Source organism: Phodopus roborovskii, unplaced genomic scaffold (assembly GCF_943737965.1).
Source record: "Phodopus roborovskii unplaced genomic scaffold, PHOROB, whole genome shotgun sequence".
Classification (NCBI taxonomy): Eukaryota; Metazoa; Chordata; class Mammalia; order Rodentia; family Cricetidae; genus Phodopus; species Phodopus roborovskii.
In genome coordinates, this window is record NW_026126575.1 from 5236013 (window position 1) to 5262725 (window position 26713).

Sequence of the window (26713 nt, forward strand, 5' to 3'; positions counted from 1 at the left end):
AGGGACCTGGCAGACAGAATGATGCCTCCAGACTGTTGTTTATGAGCTCAGACAGAAACACAGAGCTACTACTCTATGAATTGGTATTCCTTCTAAGACTTTCCCCTAAATCAGTGGTTCTCAACTTGTGCGCCACAACCCTTAGAGGTCACATATCAGGTTAAGTATTTTGATTCATAACAATAACATAATTACAGCTATGAAGTAACAACAAAATGATTTTATGATTGTGTGTGTGTGTGTGTGTGTGTGTGTGTGCCATCATAACATGAGGAAACTGTATTAAAGGGTTGTAGCATTAGGAAGGTTGAGAACCACTGCTCTAAATGATTCCTATAAAGGGTCAGCAAAGGCAAACTTTCTACTTTGTGGTGCAATGGTCACATGGAACTTGGGTATGCTTCTGGTGGGGAAGAAGTGTTTTTGTATGCCTTTCTGATTTCTTACCACAATGCTTTCAGGCACCTGTCATGCCAAGGGTGGAAACATCCCAGTAGCTATCCACTGCTCTAAAACTTTTGTGGGAAAGAAAGAAAAAGAAAGAAAGAAAACACCACCACCCATTTTCTTCCCCTCTCTAATCAATTGTAATTGTTCCAGAGCATCTTCTAGAAGTGGAACTCTATTTCTGATATGCATGTTCCAGAGTTTTAGTTGGTATCTTAAGTTACTCAGTGGATTCTTTACCTTTTATTTTATTTATTTATTTGTGTGTGCACATGTGTGTCTGCAAGTGCCTGTACATGTGCATGAGTGTGTGTGTGTGTGTGTCTATATGTTGAACTGTAAGGGCCTAGTGCTAGCTGACTGCCATTTGAGAATTTCCATGGTTGCAGCATATGGTTCTCCACTCTATCCCTACAGGGGAGGCTCTGAATCCACCATGCCTGAGTTAGGTGAACCATATGCTAGATGCCACATTCACTGTGATTGGGAAATGGGTGATGTTTCTCTGAAAAGGGTTAACATAAGAGGGCAGAGTCACCTATAGTTGTTTCCCTATATGGGAAGTCGAACGCCATGCACATATGTCATGCTATGGTGCAACAGAGGGATGGTGGGACAGGGTACTATTACTGGGAATAATAGTCTATGGTAGATTGTGTGTGTGTGTAAGAGAGTGAGAGAGACAGAAAGAGAGGTGAGAGAGAGAGAAATAGAGAGAGAGACAGACACACGGAGACAGATAGTCAGAGATAGAGTGAGAGGCAGGGGGACAGAGGCATCATGACACTGAAAGTGCTACCTCTACCTCTCATGAATATACCAGAAAAGTTAAAGTATTCACACACGGATGGGGCTCTGACCTCGTCACAGGCTGCACAGCGCGGCTTCAGGCACTCAGCATGGTGCCTACCACAGTAGATCTTCCCATCTTGGTAAAAGTAGATCAAGTCAACCAAAAGCTCATTGCAGACGGTGCATATAAAGCAGGGTGGATGCCAGCAGATGCCATGGCCAGCGCGTGATGCAAACACAGCAATGTCCCCACCTTTAATCTGCCCTCCACACTGTGAGGGAAACAGAAACAGCACAACATCAGCTGTAAAGGAAGACATCCAACTATTACCAACAGCTAGCTACTAGGGCATTATATGGATGCTAGCTAGTATGTGTGTGTGTCAGTCCATCTGTCAGTCCTGTGTGTTGTGTTCCCTAGTCCCCGCCCACACACACACGGCTTTTCATATCTGGTAGGGCAGATTTATCTTGTTCTTCCCAGGAGCTCCCACCCCAGGACCTAAGTGAGATAACTTAAGTAATAGAGAATGAGAAACATAAAGGTGTGAGATGGATTCTCAGTATGGTTGTGTGTGTGTGTGTGTGTGTGTGTGTGTGTGTGTATACCTGCAGGTACCAAGTTGAACTTACAAAGCATGGAAAGAAAAGGCCTAACCATCTCCTATATATCCAAAAGTTCATGCAGAGGCATTGGTAGTTATTTTAACACTAGCAGGAAAGGCTGTAGAGAGAGGGTGTGGCTGGGGTGGGGGCCTGCACTATTGAATGGTAGGGGACTGGGCACAAAAAATCCACTCACTCTTTAACTTCTATTTTATGTGCATTGGTGTGAAGGTGTCAGAATCCCTGAAACTGGAGTTACAGACAGTTGTAAACTGTCTTGTAGGTGCTGGGAATTGAACTGGGGTCCTCTGGAATAACAGCCAGTGCCTCCACGCTAGCTGTTTCTCATGCCTAAGATCTGCATGCCTCCTCCAGATGCCACCTTCTTAGTGGGGTCTTTTGCGACCCTTAAGACTGAAGCTGTCACCAACTTCCTAGCTCCCCTCTGCTGCAGTTTTTCTATTTTACTGATTTGATTTACTGTATGTCTTCCCCAGTGCATAGTTCTTTATGTGAGAAAGACCATGCTTTCCTGTCTTTTGCTCACTGCTGTTATCTTTGATGCCTGAAAGAAGGCTGAGCACCTAACAGGCATCTAATAAAATAACTTCCCAGCACCAGTCCATCCTCACCTGCTCACAAATGGCTCCTGTCATGGTAACGGGGAAGGGCCTGACATTCCCTCGGCCCAAGTTCTCACGCTTCCTCTGATTGCTGAACAGCTTCAGCTCCCTCTTCTCTTCTTCATCCAGGGAGTTGCAGTATCGAACCTGAATACACAGAGGACAGCATGGAGGAGGTGTCACGGGTCCAGGGGAAGTCTGAATCCCCCACTCAGGGCTCTCAGCATGGAGTTACTTAAGATGAAGCCAGCACTAAGATGGGTGAGACACAAAGGACTGTGAACACTGCAGTCCATGCCTCAGGAGGGAAGCATGTTCTAGAAGCACTCCTCACCCTTCACACTGTTCCCACACTCAGATCAAAGTCACCAAGAGTGGCTCAGAGCTGGGGATGTCCTGGAACAGTCTCCTTATAAACTACAGGGAGCTGAAGGTTTTTGTGTTATCCATGTCTATGCGAATGAGCATTGCACCAAAGAATGGTTTCGCTTGGGCTGTCAGCATGCGCACATCATATGTCCTCCATACTGCTTTGGGAAGTGAGAATAGGCAAGCATTCATCTGGCTCCTGCTAATATGACAATATGCGAAAGAGACTGCATTCTTTTTAAAACACAGAGTCAAAGAATTTAGGGAGGGACGAAAGGCATCTGCATCCAGGATCTGCCACTCTGTTCCATTGTTTCTGCTCTTTGGTGATTGTGCCATGGTCCTGAACTATGATTTATTAATGCTAGTTTTAAATATGACTCACTTTAAGAAAGTTGGATGCATTTATTTAAAAGGAAAACAGGTTATGACTACACAAAGGAAAGTCAATCATCTGCACAGATGGGATGGTAACTCTCAAACAGAACAAAACCATACTGTTAGATCCAAGCTGACCACTGCATCTTCAGGAGATGCTAAAACTGACGAGTTTACCAACAAGGGTGAAACAGAATGGGCTGCAGTGGTATTAGGATACCTGCCAGTACCAGGTATCCTATCACTGCATCACAAAGGCAAAATGTAATTTAAAAGGAACTAGGCATTCATTACAGATTCAATTTCATTTATTGCCACGCTAACAGCTACCCCAAGCCATACTTATACCCTCCTTTGGGAAATGTGGTCTCATGCATCTCATGATTTCTTCTGGAGTAATTCAGATTTCCAAAATGTTGACTGCATTTCTTAGACAGTTTTCATAAAGAAAATTACAAGAAAGGCTTTCAACTAGGACTGTTGTGTGTTAATTTAAAAGTCAGAGCAACTATGTCTATTCAAATTGTTCTATCTAAGTGAAAAGAGAATGATCAAGTATTTGCTTTAGAGTCAACTTCTGCCTTCAAAAGAGGCCATGTCACCATGTCAAATGAATGACTCTTGTCCACTGGCTTTCATGTATCACATCCTACCAACATGGAGTCATCATCCAAATGGTGTCTACTTAATGAAAGCACAGTTAACCATAAACAGAATGAACTACTACAAGCATAAGCCAGATCACTGTCCTCCCACAAGTGATAGTTTAAAACAAAAAGTCTTCAGGGGAATGTTCCAGAAATCTAACAGCCCAGAAAACATGGTTGCACCGATGACATTTTATGGGCATGCTTTTAAAAATAGGCACACACCCCGCTTGTAAAAACTTGCATTTTCACCTCTAGATCCGGTTACGATGCTTGCTTTCATCTTTAAAGTAGGCAACTTTTGCGTTTGTTTTATGAACCCTGAAATAAGCAGTAGGAGAAAGAAGAGCAGCTTTCTAGGGAGTTGCTTCAGCTTCTGAGACATCGTCTCACTTATTCAGAGCCATGTATTTAGCTCTGCAGTGCTGAGGATTAAACTCGGGGCTTTGCACATGCTAGACAAGGGCTGGACTGTGATTGGCACTCTCAGTCTCTCAGCATTAGCAGCTCAAATTGTTTCCATTTGGGCTGGCAAGATGGCTCAGAAGGTAGAGGCGCTATCTGCAAAACATGATATTCTGAACTTGAGTTTGATCCTCAGAACCCACATAGTGGAAGGAGAAAACCAATTCCCATAGGTTGTCCTCTGACCTTCACATACATGCTGTGGTATGGGAGTGTTTTACATACCACACACACACACACACACACACACACACACACAATAAAAATGTAAAGAAAAAATTATTCCCTTTTGTATAAATAGGTCATCTGATACTCGAGCCCTGTATGTAATGAGCTGGTAGAAACTAGTGCCCACCTCTCTGAAAAGGTCATTTTTTCTTTCAATTTAAAAATTACGCTTTTATTTTAGAGAGCTAAATAATGCAGATCTGTAGGATTCTTGATTTTGAAACCAGACATCTACAAATTAATTTCCAGCTTGGAAACCTAATTTCCTCCCACACGATCTTTAAAAGCTTGTTTACAGATTTCTTCCTTAGGATCAATGTGATTTCAATAATAAGTCATGCTGGCCAGGCAGGGTGGCTCATCTGCAGCCTAGCACTCGGGAAGAGGAGGTCTGACTGGCAGTTCACTGAGCTGCTGAGACAGTTCCAAGTTATCCTGGCTAAAGTGAAAGGCAGTCCCCCAAACTCAAACTCAGAAGCAAATACATACATGTTTGCTTCCAGAGCTGTGTTTCTGGAATTAGGAAAAAGGAATGTCCACATCCATACCACTTTCAAAATACTGATGGTTGACTCTAACAAGGTGGATTCTGGCTTGACAAATGTCCAGCTGCCAATCTAGACCCGGAACTTCAGCTGCCTTCAACATGGAGAACCTGCACATTCACTTCTCAGGAAACAATCCTGAGAGTCTGAAAGAATCACAGCGTTTCTTCCAGGCATGAAGCGGTCCTTAGTCATCTTCCCACAAGCAACTGGCAGGACATATGCCAGTCAAAAAACACTGGCCCGGGCTCTCAAACAGTACTCCCTGCTTTCTGTACTACTCAGTCATACTAGGCTTGGAGTCAAACCCAGTCCAGGGTGGGTTTTCTTTGAGGGGGGGGGGTGGGGTGGGAAGTGCTCTCCAAAAATATCAGCCAGTTTCTTTAGATTCTAATTAAGGAAGCTGAAATTTAATACCAATTGCCAGAAGGGTTTTTTTGGGGGGCAGCAATCTTCCTAAAGGGGTAGTCCACCAGAAGCCCCCTCTAAACACCTCACCTCATTGTCGTGGGGCGGCAGCTGGTGCAATAGCTGCTTGATGCGCAATTTCTCTCCAGGACTGTTGACATAAGGGACTTTCTCTTCTGGAAGGCAGCTATAGTACTGGTGCACCTGAAGGACAGAACACACAGCACTTGTCCATTACTCACCGCATGTGCCACCACCCCTGGCCACCCTGAGGACGGTTCACAGTGGGGAGCCGGCTGCTTCCAAAGCTCCCACCGCCCCTCAGGACAGTCTACTGCTGTCTTTCCAGTCACACACACACACAGAAGAGCACCCTAAAAGATAGATCCGAGAGAACGGCCCCTCACTTGGGGGCTACCCCTCTCTGGAAGGGGAAAAGGAAAGTCGAAGGAATTCCTTATCAAAGGAGGATTCAGCAAATGCACAGGCGAAGCCAGAGGGCAAGGCTTTCCCAGCCGACTCCCCGACGTGGCAGTGGTGCTTTACCATTTTCTGTGGCGCTGTCCCATGGGAGGCACCTCTCTAGCCAAGGGATGTGTCAGTGCCTGCCTAAATACTGCTCTCAAACCTTTCTCTGGCACTCTGTAGGTGCCTGGGTGTCTCAGCTTCCACCTACGTCAAAAGCCCTGCAGGTCCTGAGCCATCTGCAATGCAGGCAGCACTGACATGCTCGAGAAAGAGACTCAGTGCAGGCCGCAGAACAGGTAACTCAGCAGCAGCAGCAGCAACAGCAGCAGCACAAGGACCTTTGCATCTCCTGCAACGCTGTTACTTATTACTGATGTATTCTGAGGTTTACTAGTTTTTAAACACTGGGGGAAGTAGCAAACATCCAATTTTGCCTAAAGAACTAAGGCATACATTCTACTGAGGCTGTGGCCATCCAGGATAGAGGAGGAGGAACATAACAGGCCCAGCTTAAATGGTGTTTTCTTTTTTCTTTCTTTTTTTCCCAGCAGTAGTAAATTTCTACTTTATAGATTTAAAAGAAATAAATGAATTGCACCCCCCCCACATGCACATGGAAGAAAAGGGAAGGAGGAAAATGGTGTAGTTATATTTTAATTAAGGTTTCTATTTGTTATATATTTATGTGTACAGACATATGCTCCTGTGAGTTTATCTGTATCAGTGCTTACAGGTGCCCACAGAGGGTGAGCATCTGCCATCCCAGGAGACAGTCTTACAGCGAACTCCCTGATCCTTAGTTCTTAGATATTTCTTTGCTCATGGACAGAGACAAAGACCCAGTCCTTACTACATAAGTGATGCATGGATACCTTTAGATCAATGAAACAGAAAAGGAGACTCACTAGGTGCCCCGAGCCTTTGTCTACCCGAGAAGTCTGTAATGCTTGCTTGCCAACAAATACATATGCACTGTGCTGTTTTCCTGTATCTTTAACTGATAGAGAAAAAGAACCCGCTCTCTAGCTACCGTCACATGGAAAATTAATAGAAGTAAAAACTGACATTAAGGGCTTGGAGGGTGACTCCGCTAGTAAAGCACCCACTGTGCATGCACGAGGACCTGAATTTGGACTCCCTGCATCAGTATAAAGAGCTGGAGGAGTAGCATGCATCTGTAACCCAGAGCAGGCTTAAGGAGGTAGCTACATCCTAGGTCAGCTAGACTAGCAATTAGTAAGTTATAGGTTCAGTGAGCGACCCTGTCTTCAAATATAAGGCGGACCATGACTGAAAAAAGATACCCACGTTGACCTCTGGCCTCCATACGCACCTGTGTGTACACAGCCACACAAATAGGAACATATAAAAAGAGACACAAAGACAGACAGACAGGATGCTAATAATCAAAGACAAACAGACAAAGAGAAAGACAGAAAGGATGCTAATGATCAACAGTATGATATTTTATAGAGGAGACAAAAAATAATCTCCACAAGTCAGACACCATAGAAGCTTTCAAGATCTCCCATTGAGCAGTATAAGCAGCCCTCATGAAACAAGCTACGTATTCAATGGTCTGGAGATAGACTGGGCCTCTAACACCATCATAATCTCACTCTGCATATTGTCCTCCACATGCTTTCACTAAATTCTTTGCATTAGGGGTAGTGGATATGACCAAATGTTCCAGGAATGCTGAGTGAAGAGCTGTAAAAGCCCTGCTCAGTCTCTGTAGTTTGGCATGTGAGCCTTGCTCCTGTGCCACAACATGCTTGAAGAAGTTTTTCTAAGATGCAATCCTTGTAATCCTTCAACTTTTGAGACTGAGGCAGGATGATTGTGAGCCTGACTAGCCTAGGCTATATAGTAAAACTCTGTCTCAACAACAATAGAAGAAAAAGAGGAAGGAAGAGAGATGTGAAAATGAAGAGGAAAAGGCAGCATCTCTCTACAGACATTCCTAATATTTTCATAATCATGAAACAAGCAGAAATCACTAACATGAGATGAATCCCTGCCACACTTGAGAATATAAACAACTGGAGCCTGCCTGATCCTCCTGCCAATCATTGCTCATTATCTTCACAGCAGCTATCCTGAGCAGTTAGCCCTTTTTTAGTGGGACGTTGAACCAACGTTGCCATGATGCTGGCCACATTCATTCTTTGTACCCTCCACAACATGGCAGATAGGTATAAACCACTAGCTGCGACTCTGTCATTTCCTGAGCAAGTTATAAACATGTTCAAATTCATCATAAGACCACGAGGGCTAAATGAGAGTGGACACATATGACATAAATGTGTAGTGATGAACCATACAGCCTGACCTCATCAAGATGGAATAGTTGAGATACTTCACAGCCATGATGCTGACCTTGGTTGTCAACCTCACTACACTTGGAATCAACTAACACCCAAGCAGCTGGGCAAGCCTGTGAGGTGGGAAGACCTATCCTAAATCTAGGTCACACCTTCTGGTGACACCTCACCAAAAAGGACATGGAAGGAGGGAACTTTTTACTTGCTTGCCCTCACTCTCACTGGCAAGTTCATCTACTCTGTTGCTGAAGTATTCCTTTGCTGGGCTGGTATTAAAACCTACTTCTTTGGGATTCCAATGTGGACTGAAAACCGGCTCTCTAAGAATTCCCTAGGACTCCAGCAGCACATTGAGACTGCTGAGACATCCAGTCTCGTGGACTGAACAACTACTAGATTCTTGGCCTTTCCAACCCCAGACAGCCATGGTTGGACTACACAGACCACAGCCTATAATTCTAACAAATCATCTCCACACACACCATTCATTCTATTAGTTCTGTTCATTTTGAGAACCCTAACTAATACAATGGCCTTGTTTTCATGTTAGGACTTGTAGCAACACCGGTAGTGAAGACAATGAGACCAACTCTGGGCACCACCTTTCTTAGTCTAAGCAAGAAAAAAAAATAGGTTGCAAAGAATGTAGTATTAAAATGAACTTGATTTCTAAGGAGAGAAATGCCAGATTATTACAAAGGCATGATGTTTTCTCATCAGCTTCCCATCTCTCTCATCACAGAGTCCTTTTGTCTTTGCTCTATTCTTTCTCTGTGAAACTCCTTAAAGCTCAAGGTTCCCCCAGCACTGCTTCAGTTCAACAGTCTGTCCCAGACTGACTAGCTTTTCTCAATTATAAGTTCCCTTAGAGAATGATCTTGGGTACCCTTCTTGGGCTGGGTCTACACTGGGAGATGGGATGCAATGAGCTCCCCACAGCTAAAGACTGGGGGGCAAAGGAATTCCAAGATTCACCACATAACTGGGTGAATGTGGGGCCAGCAGTGATGGAGATCTCAGAGAGACAGCACTTGGTGTGTACATTAAGCTTCCTGCTGTTGGGACAAAATCATTTGAGACCAACAATGTAAAAGGAGGACAGATTTAGCTGATGGTTCCAGAACTTTCAGTTCATAGTTTTTTGGCCCTGTCAATCTGGGCTGATGCATCGCTAAGAATGTGGCAAAGGTGTATGGTACAGCAAACTATTCATGTAATAGCTTCCAGGAAGTGAAAGAGAGAGAAGGGGCTGGGCTCCAATGTCCTCTTTCAGGGCTTGCCACATTAACATCACTTCCTTCCACTAGGCTCCACCTCCCCAGGATTCTACCACTTGACATTAGTGCCACACATTGGTGACCAAACCTTTAGCATTCAAGCATGCAGAGACATTTCAGATGCAAACTGTAACAAAGTGCTGAGGTCCATCATAAAGATAGCATTCTCCAGTCAATAGAGGCAGTGGCTGCTTTGTGGGAACATAGCCTTTTCTTTTTTGGACAAACAACATTACCTGTTATAGTTCATACCTCATGACCACCCCGAAATCCATCCTTTCTACCAGTATCCCAATAAGTCTTCACATACAGAAACTATTAAAATACTTTCTTCCAAGGTCACCAACAATTTGATGAAGAACTTAAAACTTTACTTAACTGTTCTCAAAACAAATGGGTTCATGTCCATAACAATCACCAATATAATAACCAATAACCAAGTCAAATAACCAAGTCACCAGGACCTACTCCAAAGTAGGTGACTCGTGTACTCTAAGGAGAAAGATGAGTTAGTCCTCTCCAAAGCCTATTGAAGGCCTGCCATATTGGCTCTCCATCTCTTGAGGTTTGGGTGTCAGACGTTCTAATGGAGTTAGGTGTATTATCAGGAGGTGGTCATCAGCTAGGGGAAGGGACAGCTCTTGTGAGTCCCCAGTCAATGGAGCCTACATGACTGCTTCATAAAAATCACAGGACAGCCCCCAAACAAACATCAACCAAACCGATGGAAATGAGAAACTATGGCATCTACTTTCAATACTACAAAAATTCAATTTGGCACTAACGCATGGAGACCCACACATGGTTTAATTTAGCCCAAACATGTTCACTTGTTCATTTTATAAGTAAATAAGCAAACCTGATGGAGTTTTATCAGTAAGGATCATTACCAAGCTATTAATCAATTAGCACGCTGATAGTGCTGCTATTTGTATTGCTCTTTACAAGTGAGCCTGCTGAATGTGCTAGAAGCTTTGCTCTACTTAGGTGTTCCCAGGTAAGCATGTCTTGTGATCCTGCCTGCCCTGGGTGAAGTCACACTGTCCCTACACAAAAGCAATGAGAACACAGCACACTGGCTTAGAAAATTAAACTGCGGGAATTTTTTGTTTAAGATGTCACTCCTAGGCTAGGTAGCTTGGCAACAGCTTCCCTTGGTACCGAATGGATGGTAAGAACTTTACCTGATGTGCAAACCCGTTCTACAAAGCAAGGCCTCACCCAGCTGTGAAGGCTGGGCTTGTTTGAAAGAATTCTACATTTGACAGCATTTCTGCCTGGGTGGAGATGGAAGCTAGAGTCGATGACCGCATTAGGGAGAGAAGCAAGCACTGTTCAAGAGTCCTAGGAAAGCAGCTGTGACAGAAACATCGTTGGTTCTGTGGAAGACTTGGTTGAATGCAACAGGTCAAAGCCTGGAGCTTGCACTGGAATCACGTGGGGGGCTTGTGAAGACCCTGATTTTTAATTTGGCAGGTGTGGGGGCCCTGTAATGTGCATTCATAACTACTCAGACTGTCCCACTGTCCATGCTCGGACAGTCTTATAAGGTATCACACTGTTTCCTTTCAACAGCCACAGCAGGCTTTCTATTTCCTCCAAGAAATGCAGAAATTTCTAGAGAAGGAAGAATTTGTTGAACCCCATCCAGATTTTGAGGGGTCTCCTCCTCCCCCTGGGTGTATGATACTTCAGGGAGACGCCAAGGCCACAGTGAAAACTCTAAGGTCAGAGTGCTCATGATTTAAGGTGTGAACAGTTTTACATCCAGATCTGCTTGAAGCAAGCCACATGCACTTGCCCGGCCTTAGAATCCACTGCTCTTCACTGTCTATTGGAAGAAAGGGCGATCATGACCTCCTTATTTACTGAGTGGTTCTTAGGTCTGAAGTGTTTGGATGTGTAGTATTCTGTCAGCTCTTCAAGCACCAAGAGGTAGGAGTTTCATACTCACTAGGTCATGTCATTAAAAAGAAAATCCGGGGCTGGCAAGATAGTTTGGTTGGGCAAGTACTTGTGATGACGCAAGTACAGGACCTGCACTTGACCCTGAGAATTCACATAAACGTCGGGGATTGTGGTGAATGTTGGTAATCCTGTGATGGGGGAGTCTGAGACAGGATGATCCCTGGGGCTCACTGAGCAGCCAGTCTGCCAAATCTGTGAGTTCCAGGTAAAATTAGGAGAACTTGTGTCAAAAAACAAAGTAGATGGAACCAGAAAAAAAAAGACACTCAAGGTTACAAGGACATGAACACAGGTGCATGCAAACCTGTACACACACACACACACACACACACACACACACACACACACACACACACACACACAGTGTTTCCTCTCCCCCTTATTCTGTTCTTTGGGGATTCAAAAGAGTCTTACAGATGGATGGAAAAGAGAATCAAAAGTCCTTCACATAGCACATTCCCATTATTTTTGTATTGTCTATAGAAATGGAGACTATGTTTTCTTTTGGCGTTCCCCATAACGCAGCAACAACTAATATGTCAATGCATGGCTTTCCAATAAATTCAGAGGGAACTGCGATGGGCACAAATGTTCCCTACACTAAGCAGGCCCCCACAACACCACAGCTTGCTGATGTCAGGGTGCTGCAACAGTCACAGCTGTCACACTTGTCCATGTCCCTGTTCTTCAACAATTTTACTGAGCATATCAATGTCCCTGCCTAAGAAGAGTGTTTATGTGCACTCCTCCCCTAGGAACTACATGCCCACCCAATAGCATGCATGGGTGTGACTTCTGTGAGCTGTTTCCATGATGCCACTTGCCTCTTTTATCTTGTTTTCTACATGAGAGATAAATAAACAGAATGGCTGGAGTTCTGACAGCCACAATGTACAATGAAATAAAATTAAGAAAGGACCTTGCTGCCTAAGAATAATAAAGAAAGCTAGGAGATGTTGCTATGACATGTGGCACCAGGGGAACCTTGGCAGATCCCATGGAGGACGAGAGACAAATAGGCCATGCAGGCAGGATTTATCCGGGAAATTTATTGGAAGAAGGGAAGGAAGCAGGAGAAGGGAAGGGACAGAGGGGAGAGAGAAGAGAGAAAGAGAGAGACAGAGACAGAGACCTGCCTGCCTCCTCAGAAAAAATAGCAGAAAGAGAGAAAGTAGGTGGAGCTTGTCTCTTAAAAGGCCCTTTAGCGCCTGTGTACACAGACAGGGTACTGCTTGTCATTTGAGCAAGGGTGATGACCTCTACCAGGTCCTCAAGGGGTGGGACCAAGGTGTGTCTGGATGCAGACAGCTGGCATTTTTAAAAATCATGTCTTAAGAATGGCAATACTAGTCTGGTAAGGTGGCACAATCTTTCATCCCAGCACTCAGGAGGCAGAGACAGAAGCAGGCGGATCTCTGTTAGTTTGAGGCTAGCCTGGTCTACATAGTGAGCTCCAGTACAGCCGGGACTACATAGAAGGACACTGACTCAAAACAAAACAACCCAAAACACAAATAATGATGGTAATGATTAAAGATAGTAAAAAGACAAAACCAATCCTTTAATTGTCTGAATTTCTTTTACCAAAGATAAGAATGGCTTCCTTATTTATGGCATCTAGTAACCGGATTGAGTACAAACCCTTCCTGAGATAGTGGTATTTTTTCAACATCAGTATACTTCTGAATCATCCGACACCTTTATTAACCACCATGGCCATTTTCATCCCTCGGAGTCAGAAAAGGAGCCTGTAAATCTGACCAAATGATTTACACTCCAGTGGGAGAGAGACAGGTTTAAGAAGAAAGTAAAAATGACCCTGCAAGGCACAGGCAGACACTCCTAAATTGTAATCTCTGAACTTGACATGAGCCAGCACTTGGAAGGCTTGGGGAAAATGCATCTTACCCAGGACTCACCACAGACAAGGCTCTTGCCTGACATTCTCCAAGAAGCATAGTCTTGACTCACCCTTGACCTGGGGAGGTGAGATCTAAAACTCAGGGGAGCCTCATGATTGGCTGGCTGGACAGAGACAGGGAAGGTGTGGTCAGACTTTGGGGGATACAGTAGGATTAGTGATCAATAGATGCTGGTTCTCATATGGGGACTTAAAAGACAATTGGATTCCGTTACAGCTATGGGGACAAACTGCTTCTGAGGGCCTAACAGCTTATTTTGCTCCTATTCACTGGATCCTCATCAACCAAACAGTAGGGGAAAGTGTTGTAAAGCAGTGTCTGAGGAGAAACCCACCACTCGGCTTGTTTCTTCTCCCCTGGAGATTCACATTATAACTTTAATTGGTTTGCTCAGAACTCAACTGGGGAAACAGCGGTGCAGTCCCCAAACATCTCCATCATGCTCAGATCCCCACAGGACTGGAGTCAAATTTAGAAGTAAAAGCTCATTTGAGATGGTTTCCATGAGGCATATCATTTATTGCTCGTGCTCATGCTAAAGTTCAACAACAAATCATGGCAGATGTAGGTTCTAAAGGCAGAGAAGATGCTTTCAGGATTTTTACTCCATCCTGACCAGCTGCCCCTCCCAGACCAGCTTGGCTACAACTGCTTTTGGACTCTGCCCTTACCTTTGATCCTCTAGCCTTGACTGCTATTCAATGGAAAAACCATGTTGTCTGCATAAAACTTGGGGCAGGTACCCATGCTCCTGAGCCATTCACAAATCCCTCTCCCTACAAATACAAGGCCATAGTATTCACTATAGCTCTGTAGCCATTTCTTTCACACTCCTACTGGACTCCTCTGGTCCAAGTCTTCTGTTCAGAATGCCATTTTTACTTCCACCTCGGGGCCTTTGCTCTCCATAGGACACAGCCTAACTTCTACTCTTTGTTCAGGGGGCATGCTAAGAGGGACTTACCTTCACTAACCCTAATTAGTCAACACCACACTTTTCTATAGTGTCTAGCCCACTGCTTTTAGGCTGGGATGCCAGTAACCCCAAGATATCCCAATGTCTGTAGACATTTCTGGCTGCCACAGCTGGGAGAGGGGCGGGTAGGAGCATTCAGTGGGTAGCAACCAAGGATGCTACTAAATTTCCTACAATGTTGAGGTCACACCTGCAGCAAAGACCACTTCCATCAAAACTTCAATTCTGGGGGCTGGAGAGATGCCTCCGTGGTCAAGAGCACTTGCTGCTCTCACAGTGCACTGGCCTTCAGCTCTCAGAACTCTCTGGCATCTCACAATCACTTAAAATCCAATTCCAGGAGATCCAGTGCCCTCTTCTGGCCTCACTGGGTGGTGCATGCAAGTGGTGCATAGACTTGCATGTAGACAAAACACCCACAAAAAAAAAAAAAAAAAAAAAAAAAAAAAAAAAAAAAACAAAAAAACAAATAAATGTAAGAAAAAAATCACAAATAAATACTAAAAGTACTCACAGAACTAATAAGCTCTTGAATTTACAGTTGACTCCTTGTCCATTGTTTCTTCCCAGCATCTAAGACTCTGTTTACTTTACACCCCTGGAAGAAAGTCTGGCTGCCTTATGTTGTTGAGGAAATGCATACTGTATTCAAATCTCATTTGTTTTGCTATCTTATCAATGGCTCCAGATAGACATGTGCAGTGAGAGAAAACAATGGTGAGGCTTTGGGGGGACCTGGAAAAGGGCAGCAAACCTCCCTTTCATCCATCCAAGCAATTGTGTCTTCTCCAAAGATTAATGGCTGAAGTGGTGGATCCTAGATTAAGGATGTATAGGATAACTACCAACATCCTGCTTCAAGAGAATGAGACAAAAATGTTTATATTTGAAGCCAGATTTTTTTATTAGCTTTATTTTCTTCCATTTTATGTGCATGAATGCTTTGTCTGTATGAATGTCTGTGCACAAAGTTGTACCCAAATGCCTACAAAGGCCAGAAGAGGGTATCGGATACCCTGGAACTAGAGGTACAGATGATTATGAGCCATGTGTAGGTTCAGGGAATAGAACCTAAATGCACTAAAACCAGTGTTCTTGCCTCTGAGCCATCACTTTAGACCCTAAGTTAGTATTTGAAAAAAAATTAAAAGCTTATTTTTTTTATTTAGGTGTATATGCATAAGTTTATACACACTGTGTATATACAGGTACATATAGAGGCCAGAAAGGGGAGGGTCAGATTCCATGGAGCCCAAATTACAGGCAGTTATGAGCTGCTTGACATGGGTTCTAGGAACTGAACTTGGGACCTCCACAGGAGCAGTAAGCATGCTTAACTGCTGAGCCCCAGCATTTGGAGAAATTAAGGAAAATAACTGGGTTACTCCTTAGCAGGTACTATGACTCTAATCACACACGTTGCTGTGTGGTTTTTCTTCCTCTCACTGGGGGCTCAGTGGGGGAAGGGGAAGGGAGTCAGGACCCCGGGAATCAGACTCAGGAGATAGCACCGAGGTGCAGATCTGGCTTAATGTGTATGTCCACTGGCATATATGCATGCATTATCTAATCAGCTAAGGCTATGTCAAGTTACTTTTCAATGAGTCTGAATGGCATGAAACCTACGTTATGGGAGGGTGTTCAGGGGTGGGGGAAGGGTGGAGTATGTCCAGGTAGTGTGTCTACAGGAAGCAGGAAATACCCTGGGCTTTAGTGCCAAACTAGAAGGTCTCCAGTTAGCTGGGGCTCCATTATGAGTCATCTGGTGTTCCACAGACTCAGGTCTGCTCAAACAGCTGCAGGAGGTGTTGGTGCTTCTCATGTTCCCTGTCTTTTAGTGACACAATCTGCACAGAGACTGACCCCTCAAGCGGCTCTGTTTTTGTTAGCTCTTATATTCTCCTTCTCATTTAAACTCTTGCTATTTTAAAGTGTATAATATTAGACTAAATGTTTAGTTAGAAAATACTTTCCAGTTCACTAAACATTATCTGCCAGTTATTTATTATCCTAATGGAAAGGTTCATGGCCAAGTATGGTGTAACAGACTCATAACCCCCAATACCTCAGAGGCTGAGGCCTGAAGATGTCAAGTTCAGATGCCTGGACTAAAGAGTGAGTTTAAGGCCAATTCTGATAACTCAGTAAAATACAAAACAAAAGGATGAGATTAGGGATGTGGGCCAATAGCAGAGGGACTGTTCAAATCCCACTACTGAAAAGAAAAGCAATGTAACTACCTTCCAGGTAAGCTACATCTAGCAGGAGATTCTTCATCCCAATTTAAATAAAATACTGTCTAGTGGATGTTTGCACAGTTGTGTACATGCCTCTCACATTTTGGCAAAAGTTACTGTCTTCAGACAAAATTCACATCCATGGATACAGGAAAATCAATATGGCAGCTTCCAACAATGGCTAAGTTTCTGGGTTCAAGTTGGTTTGTTTGTATGCAAATTCTGGGTTTGACTTAACACCATCAGTATATAGCTGGGGAAGTTACTTTACCTCTTAGAATCAGTACTTCTGTGTGTTAAGACAGGGACAGTCATTTACCTTGAAGCAGAGGAAACACGGGGAGAGCTTTGAGATTTCAAAACCCTCACCATTCTCAGTGCTCCCCTCATGTCTCTCTCTCTCTCTCTCTCTCTCTCTCTCTCTCTCTCTCTCTCTCTCTCTCTCTCTCTCTCTCTCTCTTCTTCCTGCTTGTGGTTCAAGAGATGAATTCTCAGTATCCAATTCATGTTGTCATGCCTGCTGCTTCCCCCCATGATGGGCTCTTATCCTTCTGGAATGGTGTCTTAAGGTTTCTGTTAAACACCATGCCCAAAAGCAACTTGAGGAGGAAAGGGTTTATTTCAGCTTACAGTTGTACATCATAGTCCACCATCAAAGGCAGTCAGGGCAGGAACTCAAGGCAGGAACCTGGAGTCAGGAGCTGATGCAGAAGCCATGGAGGGGTGCTGCTTCCTGTCTTATTCTCATGGCTTGTCTAACCTGCTTTCATATAGCACCCAGGGCCACCAGCCACAGTCATTTGGGCTCTCTCACATCAATTATGAATTAAGAAAATGCACCAGGAGCTTGACCACATGCCAGTTCGGTAGGTGCATTTTCTCAACTGGTGCTCCCTCTTCCCAAATGACTCTAGTTTGTGTCAAGTTGACATAAAACTAGATAGCACATGCTGTAAGCCCAAATAAAGGCTTTCTTCTATAAGCTGCCCTAGTCATGGTGTCTTATCACACTAATAGAAAAATGATTAATACAGCAACCAATATAGGGAGTGATCTGGCTTTAGCTTGAGGCAATGTTATTCACAATTCTTATCTGTCTATGTTATAGGCAAAACAATATCTCCTTCAATACTTGCACAGTGCATTCCCGATTCCCTGTGAGAGTGTGTTTGAGATGAGATCTTTAAGGGTGTAACTGTTAACTGAGGTCATAAGGATGGGTAGCGGTTAAGGGGAACAGGGAGCCCTTATAAATAAGAGACCTCACATCATGTGATAAGTCATGGTACTATGAGAGGGTGACCCCATTTGTAAAAGGCATCACCAGAACCAACCAACCCTCCTGGCCCCTGATCTTGCAAGTCTATGGTATTGTATGATGGAAATTAAGCAGACAAATGCAAGTGCTAATTTATGAAAGGAACTGATGAAAGAGTAGAGGACATATAATGGACGAGGACAAAAGTTGCTGGAGGTTCTACTCTGAAAGAGCATTTGACAAGTGGGGATGTGTAAGTACAAAGATACAAAGCTAAAATGATGAAAAGCCCAGAGAGGCTTGATGGGAGATGTCATTCTGTAAATATGTTTCTCATATTGGTTAATGAATAAAGCACCGTTGGCCAATAGGAAAGCAAGATAGGCAGGACTAGGAGACAAGGAGGATTCGAGGGAGTAGTAAGGAGGGGTCAATATGGAGAGACTGGAGAGAGCAGAACTGCCAGCCCCCTCTCTCGGGTAAGATAAGACCACATGAAAGTACTTAGATTAATAGAAATGGGTTAATATTTAAGATAGAGCTAGCCGATAAGAAGCAAGTAACTGGCCAACAGCGTTATATCAAATACAGAGTCTCTGTGTATTAATTGGGGCTGGTGTGGCGTGGGACCGGCGGTGGGGAAGAACTACTCGTAACAGAGGCTGACTAAAATGCTGTAGTGGGGCTGGAGAGATGCTGCAGTGGTTAAGGGTACTGGCTGTTCCTGAAGAACACACGGGCTTGCACCCATGTGGCAGCTCACAGATGTCTGTAAATCCAGTTCCAGGGATCTGATTCCTTCTTTTGGCCTCCACAGGTCATGTGGTGTGTAAGCAAACATTCATGCAAATGAAATAAAATCAATCTTTAAAATACTACACGGTCTCAAAGAGACCCCAGTGCTCTCTCTGCTGAGGAAGGGAGAAGGGATGCACAGGCTCACCCAACAGTGTATGTCTGCCTATTCCAAACAGTGAAACTCCCCTCAAGGCCAATGTGTTCAAATACGCAGGAAGAGAGTTTGGACCATTTATCTTCCCCGCTTTTAAGATGATTCATTTAACTATCAGTTGATAAGACTAAATTTTTCAAATGACTATATTTAACAGATTAATACAATATTTACACAATTCCTAAAAATTTAACTCAGCATTTGCCAGGCAGTACAGGAGCCTGGTTCTAGGACTTCACCAGAAACTTTTTGCATGTTTTGTTTTGCTATGTTTTTTGTCTTATTGATTTTATCTGTTATAATTTATTTTTATTCTTGTTTTTGTTTGTTTTTCTTGTGAGTCTTTTTGAGGGGGAGGAGCTGTGAGTGAACATCAAATTGGGTGGGAAGGGAGGTAGAGAGGATCTGGGAGGAATTGTAGGAGAGGAAAGAATACAACCAAAATATATTGTATGGAAAATTTTAAATAGAAATAAAAAATAAATTTCTATGGCTAATTTCTTTGGCAAACTTTTGAAAAGACAAAAACAGTGGGTGAGCTGAAGAAGGAAGGGTCCTTCAAGGGCTATGCTAACAAGTGGTTCCCAGAGATCACACGGTCAGACACGTTCATGCACAGATCCCCATGTGGACCTTAGACCACATGTGTATCTCAGGTCTCCGAGTCTTTTTCACAGGACCTAAGCCCCATCTCCCCAGAAGGGTCCATTTTTCTCTGTGTCCTTTTCTTTTCTCCTCTCTTGTTTCCTTTCTAAATTCCCTGACAAAATATAGAAGAGAAGAACACTTAAAATTACGGTGTACTCCCAGCTGCTTGGTCTCCTAAAGCTAAAGAGGAAGTAAGTCGAACATTTGCACCTTCATTTATAAGAACAACTCCCCAAGCCTTAATCTAAGTTCTGTTTCTAAGCTACACATGATTAGCAGTCAGTGTTAGGGGTGGCCAGTGGCTCTCCCTTAAAGGGAAAAAACAGCCTCCACTGTGGGGCTTATTGCTACTCAAGAATAATCAAAGTTAATGCTTGCCTAGAGTGTGGGAGAAGGGAACTGCATTGATGTTTAATGTTGAGTCTTGGTTATGACAGAAGCTTTAAGGTCACCCTATCCATTTCATTGTCCTCTAAAACCACAGTAAGTGACCATGATGACTAAAGGTTAGTAGAGAATGAAAAGACACTGGAAACTACAAGGCTGTATAAATGTCAAATTGGCTACTACTATTATTGAAAGGGACAATCCAGGAGATGATAATTGCACTGGGCTGTTAGTTAGTGGTGGCCTGCAGGGAGTGGTTTAGGGTGGGTCAATACTTTGTAAAAGGAATCAGGACACTGAATGCTTTCTTCCTTTTCTGCACTCACCATGATATGGCATCTGTTCTCAAACATGCAAAATGGTTGCTGGAGTAGCAGTTGTACTCAAGAGTCTATGTAAGAATTCTAGGTATATAAATACACAAACATTTGTTTTGCCACCCCTGCTGAGGGAACTTGGGCTGTTTATACTTTTGGTTGATCTAAAGAACGCCTCAGTGCATTTTGTTGTATATCTACTTGGATGTCTGTGGCCAGCTTTTTGAACTGTATACCTTGAGGTGGACTTGCTGGATTACGTGGTGTTTCTCTTGAACTTTTTAAGGGACAACCAAATGCTCCCTGGTGGCGGCACCATCTCCCTTCCCACAATGGTTCTAATTCCTCCACAGCTTTGACAACACTTGATACATTCCACTTCCAAAAAAATGACAGCTATTTCCATGAGCATAAAGTGGGATCACTCCAAGGTTTGGATTTGTGTCACCCTAATGACCAATGATGGATCATCTTTTCAGTTATGTTAAGTCTATATGTTTTCTCTGGACAAGTACTTATTTCCCCATGTTTTTCCTCCAACTGTCTTTTTCTTTGGGGACTGAAGAGGGTCTTCATACACACTCAAGTTTTAGTATCTCTTACTAGGGCAAGCCGACAGCTAGGTGAGGGAGGAGCCTTCCTGGTGCTGGCAGTAGAGAGAGGGAGGCTTGAGCTCGACTTCTCAAATGCTTCTACTTGTATGTGATATGGATGGCTCTTGTTCACTTTTAGTTAGTTGTATTATGTCACATGTGCATGTCTAGCTTTAATGGGACATAAGAAAATGCATTCCTTCCCTAGCTTTGGAAAATAGTGGACCAATCATTAAACATCCATGCACCCTGCCACAGCAAAAACAGAAAGTGTGCTTGTATGTAAGAGGGTATTTTTGGCAATGTGTGGTGGGTTCTTTTCATTCCTACTGTGAGCTCTAAATCACAGTAGCAAATGCTGAATGAATGAGTAGTGGGGAGAAGCCAGGGTCCCACAACCTTTTGCCAACATGTCATCAGCTGATTGGTCTATTACCTTGATTCATGGGGACTTCTGTTTAAGGACACTTTAAAAATATGTAGTGTGGATTCACTAACCCATTGAACTCAAGGCATACCTGACTGGAGTATTATAGTATACACACACACACACACACACACACACACACTAAATAGCAACCTTCTTGCCCTTGGGAAAATTAGGTACATCACATTTTTTTCACACCACTTTGAATAGTAAAAGCACCATCAAAAACCATCAAAGGTGAAAATGTAGTACTAATCGGATCATTTAGTATGGTCCCAAGTATGAAGGCCAAATATCACCTTGGTTTTTGTCTCGTTATGTATGTCTGTTAATGGCCATGAAAACATTCTGCATGTTTATTTGATGACTGCAAAGAAATGTTGATGAGGAGGGAATTTGTGACTATAGGGCCATAAATAATGAGGGTCAACTAAATCACATGCTGCCTACCATGTTATAGAGTAAAGGTCGATCCAGGATTTAAATTTATACCTGATTCCAAAGCTCATTATTCTCACCGTCTCCACGGATACATAGGATTACACTCTGCCCTATATATCTGATGGATTATAAGTAATGTAGTCAGTGTTCATTCTTTGAGTTTATAATTCTTGCTAAAGCCATGAATGGGAAATAGGACAGCTTAGAGTAGTAATTGTGAAAGTCTTATAGATCAGTTTGAATTCCAAAGGTGGAAATTAAGTATGTGGCTTAGTTACACTTATATTTGGAAGTGTACACAGACATTTTGTTGTGAAGATCATGAATACTGACTTGGACTTGACAAAAGTTTTCCCCTGGAGTCACAGGGAGAGAAGTTTATGTGTCCTGGTTCATTCCCAACAGAGATCATAGGATCTTTGAGGTGACTGACCCAATTCTTCAGACATTTTATCTGTTGTGTTATTTCACTTCAATTTTACATTTAATTATTTTGAGGTAAAATGCATATAACAAGTTACCACTTTCTTTTTTAAAGTGCACACATAGTTCAGTGAGATGAAGTACTTCAATACTGCTATGCAATCATCCCCATGCCATCATTGAGGGAACTGCTCATCTCCACACAGAAACCCTGTGCCCACTGAATAACTAACCCTCTACTGCTCCCTCCCCCGTCCCCTGATCCCACTGTTCTCCACTGTGTCTCAACAAAATTGACAACTTGAGAGTGATTTTCATTACGCACTGGGACCAAATGTTCTCCTTTGGTAACACTTCTCTGGAATTATGGTGAAAAATCAGTAGGGAAAAAAACATGAGTCAGACAATACATCCACACTGACATTTAAGTACTACACACAAATTTCCTTCTGTTTTCACTAAGACAAGAAAGCATCACAGGCATGAGAGCTGCAACAAAAGAAAGGATCTGAGGACTCAGTGGTTCCTGCTGTGTCTCCATGGAGATAAACCACTGTGGGTCCTGGGCTACTTTTCTCTTGGAATATCCTCACCTAGGGCCATCGACTGGACATTTTACTGATCACAGAATTCCCATTACAGCTCAGGGTCTTCTTATTGCTCAAGGAATGCATGAGAAGCAACCTGAAGCGGAGGTCAACCATCATAAAGAAGGACACTCGGGATAAACAAGGGTCACTCACAGAGGTGGCTCTTGGGGAGGGGTGCTCTTCAGCACCCCAGCAAGGCCCCACTTCTCAAACCTTGCTCCCACTGTGACACACTGGGTCCTGGATGGGACAAGCTGCAGCTGTGCCCTCTAGTGTTGCTTAACCATACCTCTACCCCTTTACCTGCCTGCAGCACCCTGACTTTGTAGCTACTTCATTGTCCTAAACCATGTTTGCATATTGTTAGCACTGCTAGGAAACAGGTAAGAAAGGAAAACAAAAAACTTCAATCATACTTTTCATTGTTTCTTCTTCCTCATTCTCCTCCTCTTCCTCCTCCTCCTCTCCTTCTCCCTCCCCCCTCCCCCCTATCCCAGGAAGGAAGGAGATCCATGTATGGAAAGCCCTAGTTCTTATCTGTGTCTGATGAAGGGAGTAAAGAGTCAGAAAGATGGCTCAGTGGCTAAGAGGACTTACTGCTCTTTTGGAGGACTCACTTTGGTTGCTAGCACCCACACTGGTGGCTTACAATGTAATTCCAGATCCAGGGAATCTAACACCCTCTTCTGGTTTCTGCAGGTACCCACACATGCATTAGGGTACATGTATACATGAACACACACTCTCCCTCCCTCCCTCCCTCCCTCCCTCTCTCCCTCCCTCCTTCCCTCTCTCTCTCCTTCCCTGTGTATGTGTGTGTGTGTGTGTGTGTGTGTGTGTGTATGTGTGTGTGTGTGTGTGCCCATGTGCAATCATGCATTTGTGCCTGCATGTGTGAGAAAAGACAAAATAAGCTGGAAACACTTGCTTTGTACATTATCAGAATAGATAAAAAAAAATATGCAATGTCTACCAACATTTGAATGATGGGTATCCAGATTTTATTTAAAATCAAAATGCAGTATCTAGCATGTGCTACCTACAGAGTTCTACTTAAGAGATAGAAAAGGAAGGGTCAAAAGGCATAGCTTTATAATTTTTCACTAAAAGAAAGATGGTATACCATGTTAACACTGTGCAAAATAGAATTTAAGCAAATATATCTGGGAAACATAAAAAAAATGTTATAACTGATTAGGAGATCTTTGACCATTAAAAAACTGTAAGTAATATAGCTTGACAATTGCTTTGTAATAGCTGCCAGCATTCAGAAATAATTCCCAGTGTCTGTGTCCATAGTATTTTTAAATTATAAAAATTACTTTTATGTTAAAGTAAGTTAAATGCAAAAACAAAAATAAAAAAATAGAGGTGATAGCTTGGTGGAAGAGAGTTTGTCTCATATGCCTGAGGCCCTAGGTTCAATCTTTTCTACTGCCAAAAAAGAAAAAGAAAAAAAATACATTTGTTCCAAAATACAAGTAACAATATGTTTAATATGTCACAAAATCATAAACTTGCAAGCATCCCAAAATATTTTCACACAGGAAAAGCTGAAATACACAGAGATACACATCTATAACCCCTGTAAGATATCTCTTTCTGGCCTTGGTAGATTAAAAGGACAATGTCACGAAAGTTATGGAACGTGCCATGATGACAGTAATTATGTTTCATAATCTCTTGCCACTGTTCTGCTATGAACTAGAAACACTGCCTTGTTTATTCTTGATTTACAACGAATAGGAAAAACCTATTTCATATCCTCGCGGTGCAAGTGGCCATTGGAAACTGGAAGACATCCTCTTGATGTCATTACAAGAGTTAGCAATAGTTATCTGTTCCTCGCCTCTGACAGCCTGACAGCAGGGCATGTGTTGTACTTTCTTGGAGGCTATCTTGACTGTCAGATGCAAGGCATGGGTTACGTGGTTTCTGTTCTATATCTCTCTGCTTATATCCTTGAATTCTATTGTTCTTGCTCTGCGACCTCTGGATGAGAATTGGAGACTTTAATCTTAGTTTTATTTCCTCAGTTAGGTCTTGCCTAGAAAAATGTTTTCATATCAACTGCTGACCACTGCCAAGCAATAATAATTTTAGTGGTCCTTGAAATGCCAGATATCAGTTATTCCGTGAGGCAAGACTCCTTACTCATTTCATTTTATAGATTAGAAAGGAAAAACTAACTTCCTTGAATCATAAATTCTGTGCAGCACTAGAGTAGCAGAACTATGGGAGGGTTCCCAGTGTGACTAACCCAAAACCATGTTTTATATTCCATCTGTTTCAGAAGGACTACCCAATGGCTGTATCTCAGTCCAGTAATTTCTTACAGCTCAACCATCAAGATGAACTCTTGACTGGTCACATATAGTAATGGCATCCAGGAGAAGATGGAGGTTTCAAAGCCTTGTACAGCCTAACCCCAAACATACCCACATTGCATTCAGATACCAGTAAGGATGGAGGCCCCCCCCCTCTCATTTCCCAGGGACACCAAGGTGGTAAGGAAGTCAAGGTTCCAAGCTACTGCTAAGCTCTTATGTAGTCTGAGATATAGAGCCTCCCAATTACAAGTGAGAAAAGGAAATATCCAATAATACCCAATGAAGGCAGAAGGAGCCCTGCACCACAGTCAGGTAAGCTGTGAGCTGTGAGGCATCATCTGTTAAATGATGCACTTCTTGAAGCCAACACAGCCCAAATGAGCATCAGTTTCCAATAGCTCCTTCACCCAAGCACCTCAAGGCAGACTTGCACACTGTAGTGTGGCAGATCCGACATCATTCACGCTCCCAAGCTATGGATTCAATTTTTTGTTTGAGAAACTTCTGGAATAATCAGCTTTCCTGAGCAAGATCTGACTGCTGAGTCTTGATCAATCTCTGTAACTTACACCCCGGAACTGTTAGTTACCAAGTGCCAACTACATATTACACACTACTGTCGGGAATTTACAGATGATGAAATAAGCCAGTTTTAGGAGTGGAGTTTCTGGTACCATCCATTTAGATTTTGTCGAATCTCTGCCTCCAATTCCTCTTTTTATTGTGCATAATTAATATTGAGTGGGTCATTCTGATAGTAATTGGCCAGAAAGCTCAATTACTTCCCAAGGCAAGTCACAGAGACTTAGGAAGAGTTCACTGATGTGCCTTCCTGCTTGCTGAAGAGCAATTTCTTCTCACTTGCTGGGGTATTTGACATATAACAAACTATACATATTTAAAGTACAGATACAATTTGATTGACATTGGCATATACCCTTATACTAGTGTTAGCATATTCAAGAGGGTAAACCCACCTATCACCTCCCAAAGGTTGGAATTTTTGTTCTTCTTTTCCCCCTATCTACTTCACATATCACCTGATCCACAAAGGACCACTGATCTTCTGTCACCATAAATTTGCATTATCCAGAGTTTTAGATGCACAGAATCATGCAGCACGTACCCTTTTGTCTCACTCCTTTATTTGGCATAGTTATATAAGATCCATTCACATTGTTGTATATGTTTTGCTCCCTTTTATTGCAAACAGTAGCATCTTATACAAATGTTTAACACTTGTTTATCTATTCATTTGTTGACACATATCTGAATGTTTCCCCACCTTTCACTGTTGGAACCAGTAATCTAAGACATCGTCTCTCTGAATCCTTATAACCATGCTATAGTTAAGTGATGGCATTCTTGCTTTCCAAAGATGAATAAAAAGTCTATGAAGATAAATCAACATATATAAGATAGTAGCAGAGTCTGGATTTGAATACAGAGCAAACAAGTGTTTGCTAGAAGGATCCCAGCCTAGTCCAGAAGGACAGGCATACAAAAATTAGAAACCACATGAAGATAAGACCGAAGATTAAAGTCAGTGTGGGTCTGCCATGAACAAGAACCCTCTATCTCTCCTTGTGAGGTAGAAATTCACTATGGTACATAATGTAAAATCAGAAGACTAGGGGTGTCACATGGTTTCTGGAAAGGAACCACCT

The 26713-nt window shown here is 42.9% G+C and overlaps 1 protein-coding gene across 4 annotated transcripts in view; it reads right to left on the reverse strand.

Annotated features, from left to right (window-relative positions):
• Prickle2 (prickle planar cell polarity protein 2) overlaps positions 1-26713 on the reverse strand; it is a 319183-nt gene that overhangs the window by 43445 nt on the left and 249025 nt on the right. For all 4 annotated transcript variants that reach the window (XM_051203303.1, XM_051203302.1, XM_051203305.1 and 1 more), the window contains 3 exons: positions 5599-5712; positions 2478-2615; positions 1308-1511 (listed from right to left, as the gene is read on the reverse strand). In XM_051203303.1, coding sequence (XP_051059260.1) covers positions 1308-1511; positions 2478-2615; positions 5599-5712 — 456 coding nt within the window. The remainder of the gene's footprint in view (positions 1-1307; positions 1512-2477; positions 2616-5598; positions 5713-26713) is intronic.